Source organism: Panicum virgatum, chromosome 3K (assembly GCF_016808335.1).
Source record: "Panicum virgatum strain AP13 chromosome 3K, P.virgatum_v5, whole genome shotgun sequence".
Taxonomy (NCBI): domain Eukaryota; kingdom Viridiplantae; phylum Streptophyta; class Magnoliopsida; order Poales; family Poaceae; genus Panicum; species Panicum virgatum.
The window spans coordinates 6,650,921-6,660,707 of record NC_053138.1 but is presented as its reverse complement, the minus strand read 5'-3'; the positions used below and the strand labels follow the sequence as shown (position 1 = coordinate 6,660,707).

Genomic DNA, 9,787 nt, shown 5'->3' with positions numbered 1-9,787 from the left:
CCAAGGAGACTAGTCTACTTGTGTGGACGTGTCCGGAAATTCTGTGAAGCGTTGCGCACACAAACGAGCTTATTTCTTCTCTCTTTTTTTTTTAAAAAAAATAGAGCAATGTGAACCCAAACTCCATCATGTGAGGACTTGTTGACGAGTAGCTCTCCCGTGATCAACAGATATGAAACTTATAGTGGCTAGTTAATCCAGAACTTCAATTTGCCATGTGGTCTGACCTTGAGAATCTTTGAAATTGCATTGACTTTTGACATCATACTACGTATAATCCTTGAGATTTTGTTGTCCTGTGTGAGGCAGTTTTTATATAATCCCATTTTGACACGTTTGTTTGATATTCCATTGCTAAGATTAACCAGAAGGTTTATTGCTTCTTTCAGTGAAAAGAATAGGACGCTTAACTAGCTCCCGGCGCTGATATTCAAAAATCTTATCTATTATCTTATTATTTGGCCAACAAACGGAGTCTTCACGTTCGCTCTCAAGGTCTAAAAATTCTCACGTTAATCGAAGAAAAATAAAAATTACCCACCACTATCATTACGATAAAAATTAACCTAAAATACCACTGTGCCTAATTAAAAATCACCCACCAATGCCATTATGAAAAATTAAATATAAAATATCATTTAGCTATGTATCAATTACAAATATATACTATTAATAAAAACTAAAGCTAACAACAATCAATCAAAATAAAATGAAAATAAGAATAATTATCTGCATAATATTATTAAAGCTCAACAAATCAAATTGTTATTATAGGTAGATCATAGTTGAATTATTTTAATTAACAATAAGACATAATTTACGATAATGAACAGGATGATATATGGTAAAAAAAATAGTATAACCTTTAAGTAAGGATACAACGACATGTAAATTTTTGAATTTTCAATACTAGCCGTGCAAATGCGCAGGCTATACGTCTAGTTGGACTAGTAACGAAATCAATATTTGTATTTCGTTAATCGTCAGATGTTCCCCGTTGCGATATTGACCGATCGATTTCGATAAGATCATCATCTCTTCCAACGACTCGACAAATCCATCTCAAGGTAGAGCAGTTCGCCAGTTCGGATGAATTGACGTTCCGGCCGTGTGCGCTTTAACAGGATGGTCACGGCATTCAGGTTGCTCGTAGCTCTTTATGTAAAAAAGGTTGCTTGTAGCTTCACGGGGAAGTGAAAAGGGCTCGGCGTTTTGTCCTCTGGTTCTTGTGCTGGTGTGGGAGTGTCAAGTTGAAGTCTTTGACGACTTCCATGCAGGCACCAAGTTGTGCGTTACCAGTTTACCACATCTCTATTTATTTAGGAGGTTTTGGTATTGTTCGTAGATGATGGGATATTTATTTGGTCCGAGCAATAATGAAAGAAGGGTTTGGAGTGCACGGAATGCTGGCGAATATAGAAGACTATAGTTTAGGCCACAATGCTCTCATTCGTCGCTTTCTGATACTTCTTTTTGATCCGATCCATTTGCCAAGATATTTTTAGTTTCATGGGATTCCATAGGAACTTTTCGTTTCGACAATTTTTTTTAAAATTACATGTTACAACTCAGACGCTCATAATGTACGCACACTCAAATCTTATAAATACACATACGCAAACCGTACGTTACAACTCAGACACTCACACCCTATGAGTACACGTATGCAAGTTGTATCCTATGAGCATATTCGAAGACTGAACAGCAAATTCTCGATATTGACGAAGTCACCACAGACACCTCGTTGTCAACGGATCGCCTACCACTTAATGCACAATGCCGTTAAATTCTGAAATATTCGCTTCTGTGGGGAGTCGAACCCATGGTTAAAAAAACCGGCCGGAACCGGTCCAGTTACCGCGGTTACCGGTCTAACCGGCCCGGACCGGTTCCGGTTCCGGTTCCGGCCGGTTTCAAACCAGCCCAAATTCAAATTTTAAATTTGAATTCCAAAACATGGAAAAATCCCAAAAAATTCTTAAAAATACTTCAAGTTGCGACGAATCTAATGGTGTCAAATTTTTTCAAATATTCGTTCATTTAGTATACTTTGCGAGCATTTGAAGTTAAATAAAAAAATATGCATACAAAAGTATACAAATACAATGTAAAAGTAGTACAAAAGAGGGTTGGAGGGTTCATTTAGACTAAAACATATTATACAAACATTTGGTCAGTTACCGTTCAAACCGACCGGTTACCACGCAAACCGACCGATAACCGGTCAAACCGGACCGGTAAACCGGTCTAACCGGCCGGTTAGCCGTTCGAAACCGGTATAACTGCGGGTTTTGAATTCAAATGAGTTTAACCGGTTTTTACCGGTAACCGGTCAAACCGGACCGGTTAGCTGGAACCGGGCGCCGGCGGTTCGAACGGAACGGTCGGTAAAAAAATCCCTAGTCGAATCCAAGACCTGAGGTGTCACCAAGGTTGTAACTACTAGGCTAATCCAACAAGAGGGGGGGGGGGGGGGGGGTGGTTGTGTCAAAGGAGACAGCTCTGCTGCTGGCTTCGTTTCCTTTTTCTGGGGTTCCTTTCAAGGGAATCGGGACGTGCCACAAAGTCTACATAGTCTGCGCAGCTTGACAATGCAAAAGAAACCAAAACCAATTTATAGCAGCTGCATCCGCCATCGCGCAGTACCTCACATCGGAATATTGGTTCACTGGCACTGGCACTGGCACTGCTATATCCATTGGTTCTCTGCGCTAGTAAGTGTTTGGAAACTTTGACCGCTAATTACAGTATTAAATAAAGTCAGTTTATAAAATTAACTTCAAAACTCCTGGCCTTTGACCGTGTGATTAGAGGATGATTATTGTAGCATCATTATAGTCAATAATTGATTAATTATCGTAATTAAATTCGTCGCGAAAAGTTATATCCATCCTAAAAAAGTTTTACAAATAGATTTTATTTAGCACTCCTGTAACGACCCGGCCCGGGATAACGGCTAAGATCTACTCTTCAAGTTGAGTAAACCACACCTACTAATTAATCCACTTGCGCTTTCGTCCTCGCTTCGCGCAAAAAAAATCGATCCGGAATTAACTAGCTTCCCGCGACCGGCTATTTAAGCTGGTCTGTTCCGTTCTCAACTTTCAGTATGGGATCATCGTTCCGAGCTACAGTGTTCCGCGATGAACAGTACCCCGGCACTACAGTACCAGGCGTGCTACAGTATCCGAGCTACAGTACCGAGATTGGGTCCGGCCCAGTCCAGCTACAGTACCCGGTCTACAGTCCCCCCGTCTGCTACAGTAACCTCGGCCCAGCACTATTCATTTTTGGCCCACTGGCCCAATGGGATGATCTGTTACAATCACCCACCCTTTAGGATTCGACGTCCTCGTCGAATCATCGAACCAGCTTACCCATATAGGACAGGAACAGGATCTCCTCTCTTGGCTCACGACTGTATGTCCTAGTGCCAATCAACACATGTACACGTCTGTGCGTCCAGTGCTAACGGCGCATCATAGTGCCAATCAACACATGTACACGTCTGTGCGTCCAGTGCTAACGGCGCATCCCTGATGCCCGCGCACTGACCCGCACACGCCCGTGTACATGCTGGGCCCGTGACCCACACCTACCCGTGAAACCGCGAGAGTCGGCTCTGATACCACTGTAACGACCCGGCCCGGGATAACGGCTAAGATCTACTCTTCAAGTTGAGTAAACCACACCTACTAATTAATCCACTTGCGCTTTCGTCCTCGCTTCGCGCAAAAAGAATCGATCCGAAATTAACTAGCTTCCCGCGACCGGCTATTTAAGCTGATCTGTTCCGTTCTCAACTTTCAGTATGGGATCATCGTTCCGAGCTACAGAGTTCCGCGATGAACAGTACCCTGGTGCTACAGTACCAGACGTGCTACAGTACCCGAGCTACAGTACCGAGATTGGGTCCGGCCCAGTCCAGCTACAGTACCCGGGTTACAGTACCCCCGTCTGGTACAGTAACCTCGGCCCAGCACTATTCATTTTTGGCGCACTGGCCTAATGGGCTGATCTGTTACAACTCCATGCATGCGAGATTCATTTCTCAGCTTATGCACTAGGAGAACCAAAAAGGCCACTCTTCCAGTAGAGAGGATGAGGCCCACTCAACGGCCTGATATGGTCGGCGGTGCACACCCAGCTGCTAGTGTAGCGGCCCATTGGCATTTACACAACGTTATTAAGATTTTTTTTTTGAGGGCGATGTTATTAAGAATTAAGTTCCACTGAACTTGGCATTTTCGAAGAACTGGTTTCCTCAGTGCCAATACGGTTGTCACTCCCTTTTTATACTTTATGAGATTAAGAAATATGCCATCAAATTGCCATGGTGTGAACTGTGAATCACCTTAGGAACCGATGACCCGGCAAACTGCCATCAAATTTTAGTTTTGCGGGAATTGCCTCAACTCATTGCACTCAGACCATCACTTCTTTGATCTTTCATATTTGTTTTCATTTGTGATTAGAATACAGTCCTTGACAACTTCCAAACAGGTCCAACCTTGTGCAAAACAAACCTCTTTAGTCCACTGCAGAGTTCCCTTCTTCATTTTATTCGGACATAAGAATTAATTGCCAGATTCTATTCTATCTTAGCAACAATGAAACATGGCCCTGTAGTGCACAGTGTAGCAGAATATTGGCTGTGTCTAGTTGCAAAAAGGATGCGAAAAGTGTTCGCGAAAAATACTGTAGCACTTTTTTTGTATGTGGTAAATATTGTCCTACCATAGGCTAACTAGGCTCAAAAGATTCGTCTCGCAACGTACATCAAAACTATGCAATTAGTTTTTTTATTTACCTACATTTAGTACTCCATACATGGATCATTTGTTATATTTAATGTTTCGATGTGATGAATAGTTTGAAAAATTTGGAGTTGGGGAGAACTAAACACAACCACTATGATTTAAGCCACAATCACTGCGTTCGGCAAGCTAGAGCTGGAGGCTGGAGCTGGAATGGTGTGAGAGAAAAATACTGTTGAGCTGGCTGGAGCTGGTGACTGGAGTGGTGTGGGAGGAAAATACTATGGGCCTGGAGCTGGAGCTGGCTGCCGAACGCAGTGAATGTTAGTCTCTTTCAGATTAACAATTTCCGTAGAATGTTTTGTTTTGCAGATAAGCCAAAATGTTTCTGCAAAGAAATGAAACAGCTCTAGTAATGCCATAATTTCAGAACATAAACACATCCGAATTCAACAAGAACCTGAAAGACCGATGCTCACCAGTCATCACTCTCCTGTATTTCGACTTACACACCAGGACATAACTGGGGAAAAATTCTAACTTCTTGCATAAGTGGTAGCTCAGTCGCATCCTTATGTATCCGAAATGAAAGTATTCTTGAACTTACAAAGTTTCTCAGCATTGTGCTATTTCAATTTCAGTTTGGTTTCAAGTTCGCCACTACATCAAAATATATTCGCATCCAAATTCAGGAAGATCCTGAAAAATTGAAGCTCTACCTGTCCACCACATAAATCTCTCTACTCCACATAAATCTGAGAGAAAGGAGCAATCTTACAACCTGAAACCGCTTCAAGAACTGATAGGCACGGCACGCTTAAGGGGCACCTTCTCCACGGGGCAAGCCGGCGGCTCAGCTTGCTGAGACGAGATCCTAGTAATACCTGATGGCCTCCCTGGTGTCTTCGTACGCCGCAGCGACGTCCAAGAACGCCATCACCCTCTGCAGCTCCTGGTCGTTGTCATCGTCTACGAACGGCGCCACAGGAACGGCGTTCTCCGGTTGCAGGGCGTAGGCATCGGGGTTATCATCGACGATGACCGCGCGGTCCAGCGGCCGGCCGGTGGCGGCGAGATCCTTGACGAGCCTCCCGTCCCCGGCGTCGCGGCACGCGCCGCGGTAGAGGCGGTGCGCGAACACCTCGCCGTCGGGGTCGAGGCGGTCGAGCACGAGGGAGGCGTACTCCTGGAGCCCCGCGGTGAAGACGACGACCTCGAATCTCTCCGCCGCCTCGCGGAGGAAGGCGTCGACGCCCGGGCGCTTGGCGACGTAGAAGGTGACGGCCCGGCCGCCGATGACGGGGCGCACGGTGAAGTCGAACCGCGCGGGCGGCGGGTCGGTCTGGGAGTGGATGAGCGTCTCGTCGAGGTCGAGGAAGAGCGTCCGCCTCCCCGGCGACGGCGGCGGCGGGAGCGCGGCGGGCTGCGCGCGGGCCGCGGGGCTCAGCGCGGGCGGGGGAGGCGGCGTGGCGGGAGGCGAGGAGGAGCGGAGGCGCTGGAACCCCGCGGCGGCGGCGCGGCGCTTGCGCGGGGAGCCGAGGACGGCGAGGCGGGCGAAGAGCTTGAGGAAGCGGCGGCGGCAGGAGCGGAGGGAGCGGTCGAAGGTGGCGGCGACGGCGGCGGGCGCGGACGCGAGGGACTTGAGCGGGCTCCCCCGGCGCTTGGTGGTGGCGACAGGGGACAGGCGGCGGCGGAGCGCGTGGCGGCGCCGCGCCACGGACGACGGCGACGGCTTCGGCGGTGTGACATTGGCCGCGCCGGCGCCGAGCCTGGGCGACGGCGGCGGCTTCGTGGGCGTCCTCGACACCATATCACGGCGCTGCGGTGGCTGCTGCTGCTGCTGCACCCCGCGGGCGCTGGAGGCGGCGGAGGAGGGGGGCGGCGGCGCGGGCGTGAGGGAGGCGGTGCGGCGTTTGAGTTTTTGTGGAGGGAGATTTTGAAAACAACGGTCGAGAGCGGAAGCGGAGTGGAATTCGTGGGCGATTTGTTTTGACTTGACTTGATTTCGGGGCGGAGGCAACGGTCGGCTTGGACTGGCCGTGTCACGTCTGACGTGTCTGTTTTGCAACCCAGTGGCGCCAGCTCGACATTCAGGGTTCCTTGTTACGTGCCAATTAATATTCAATCATGGACTAATTAGATTTAAAAGATTCATTTAGTATGAAACAATTATATTGTATAATTAATTATTTTTTCAACAGTATTTAATGCTTTATGCATGTGTTCGAAGATTCGATGTGACAGATATTGTAGAATTTTTTTTTAGAACTAAACATGACCATCCAAAAAATTTTTGCCCAAAAAAGTCACATTGAATGTTTAAACATTTGTACGGAGTATTAAATGTGAATAAAATAAAAACTAATTGCGTAGTTCGCGTGCAAATTGCGAGACGAATCTTTTGAGTCTAATTGCGCTATGATTTGACAATGTGATGCTACAACAAATATTTTCTAATGATGAATTAATTAATCTTAATAAATTTGTCTCGCAGTTTATAGGCAGAATCTGTAATTTGTTTTGTTATCAGTCTACGTTTAATACTTCAAATATGTGTTCGTATGTTCAAAAACTTTACGGATAAAGAACTAAACAAAGCTGGGGCATGAATTTCGATTAAACCCCACCCATTTTACTATTACAGAGAGAGCCGGGGACACATGTTGCGGTATAGCTAGCATCATCAAAAGGGGGATCATGGACTGAGTGTATTGTTCAACAAGCACCATGAGAGCAGTGGGATATGATATTATACGATCCGTCCGCATAGCATTTCCTAATAAAGATCCATATATAGCATCGTCAGTCATGGCATTGTACTATTAATTAACTACAATTCAGTGTCTTAAAAGTGGCTAGCTGCTACATCATCTTGGCATTCCGTATCACTAAAGTGGCTATTTCTTTTATTAGTGGTAAGCAGCATACTTGTAAAGTAGTATCAATATTAAGATATTTATACACCTGTTTAGTCAACCCTCTTACTGTCATTCCATTAAGCTGCTGCCTGTGTGTAAATTACTTAATGGAAACCTTGCGTTCAATATATGTTTTAGATGCGTGACTATGCTTTAATGCTACTTCCTTTTCTGGGCCTTGAAAACCTTGTAGATGGGCTGTATCCTATTCTTTAAAAGAAGGGTCTAAATGGGCTGAGACCGGGTCTGAATATTGGGCTATACAAAAACTAGTAAATTCCGTTGTTCTATCCATTAATAGGAAAAAAACAGACTAAAATTGATTTTATTTGAATTTTTAAAACTAAATGTCAGATTGGCCCCTAAGACTCAAAACCAAGTGAGCGGCTTGATGGAATATAATTGCCCCCATCGAGCTCACTTTCAACGTTAAAATACCTGCGGCTATGCCCACTATTTATTTACATTGTTTGGTTGCTTATCTGTCTTAATGAGATACATGCACGGCTTATTCAATAATTTTTTTTGCCAGCCCAAAATGCACAAATTGGTACACTTTGGCTAATCCTAACTGTTATCTCCCACCACGCCACAAGACATTAAAATTGTTGATTTTTTTTGCGAGGGAAAAGAGTGCCTTCATTAAAGAGATGAAAAATTACAATCAAGTTTGAGTAGCTCACTAATACAGGACGGAGCTTGTGATCTCCAAACCGCACAATGCAAAGTGCGCCTCGCTAAGCTAGCAAGCTCATGAGCCACTCTATTGCACTCTCTTCCTATTTTACTAATTTTTACCTCCGGAAGCAGCATCATGCTGGCCTTTATTTCTTTTATAATACCGGAAAAATGTGCTCTATCTGCTGTCGAGTCTTGCAGTGCTTTTACAATATACAGGCAGTCAGACTCTATGACCGTCGGCTTACCCATCCATTCCACTGCCAGTTGAACTCCTTCAAGACATGCTGTAGTCTCAGCTTCCTCCACTGACGAGCATCTCTGTATGACCTTCCATGCTGTCAATAGAACCTGACCAGCATGGTCCCTGATAATCAAGCCAATGCTCGCCTCACCGGACTGTGCACTAAAGGCAGCATCAGCATTAATTTTTACCCATCCCTGCCTGGGTGGTTCCCAGTTTGGCATTTCTTTTGTTTTTCTCTGAACCCCATCATTCCTTCTCGCTGGTGACCAGGTACTAACTGCCATTGACTTTCCTTTTTCATCATGACATGCACCGTGTCTTATGTTCAGCAAGGAAGACCAGTAGTTCCTCACAAATCTTGCCGAAGCCTCCACCGACGCAGAGCCATTTCCATGCACTGCATCATTCCGCAGGTGCCAGGCTCTCCAAAAGCAGAAAAAAACCTGAACTCTTTCTTCTGTATCTAGTTTATCCAATAGCAATAGAAACCATTCTGGGCCAGACCTCACCAACATATCCTCCGATATAAGTTCCCATTCCTTTCTGAGCTCTTCACGCAGAGCTCTCGACTTTGTACACGCAACCACTGCATGGTAACCATCTTCCTCGCGTCTACCACATAACCGGCAAGTACTATCAGATTCTAAATTTCTTCTCTTCCTATTCTGAATGGTAGCCAGACCCTCGGTTGCTAGCTTCCACGCAAATTTTTTTATCTTTTGAGGAACCGGGGTACTCCAAAGATGCTTCCATGCCCTTCTCCCTCCATCCATTGAGCTGCCGGTACTCGTCACTCTTTGTTGCTGTATGAAATCCCTGAGGGCAAGCTTGTAAGCACTCCGAACTGAGAAAATACCACTTTTCTCAAAGTGCCATGCAATGAAATCATCAGTAGGTCTAGTTGGAATTCTAATCTTTAATACTTCCTCTGCATCATGCTTATGGAAAATTGTTTTGATAAGATCCCTGTCCCAATCCCGCACATCTCCACGCATGAGTTGGGATACCCATCACAGTCGACACCTTGTTCTTTTCCCTGTTATTTTCAGGAGTGAATCTTTAGGTATCCAATTATCCCTGTAAATCTGGATCTTGTCACCATTAAAATTGTTGATGATATACACGAAAATGAAAACATTATAGACCTATTGAAATTAGGCAGTCTGTCTGACCGCCTGAGTATTGCA

At 45.3% G+C, this 9,787-nt stretch overlaps 1 protein-coding gene across 1 annotated transcript; it reads right to left on the bottom strand.

The window, feature by feature from the left end:
* Nucleotides 1-5,215: 5,215 nt before the first annotated feature.
* LOC120701176 (probable C-terminal domain small phosphatase) lies at nucleotides 5,216-6,654 on the bottom strand. Its single transcript, XM_039985318.1, has one exon. It carries the CDS (start codon nucleotides 6,565-6,567, stop codon nucleotides 5,632-5,634), a length of 936 nt encoding a protein of 311 aa, XP_039841252.1. The 5' UTR covers nucleotides 6,568-6,654; the 3' UTR covers nucleotides 5,216-5,631.
* Nucleotides 6,655-9,787: the final 3,133 nt, after the last annotated feature.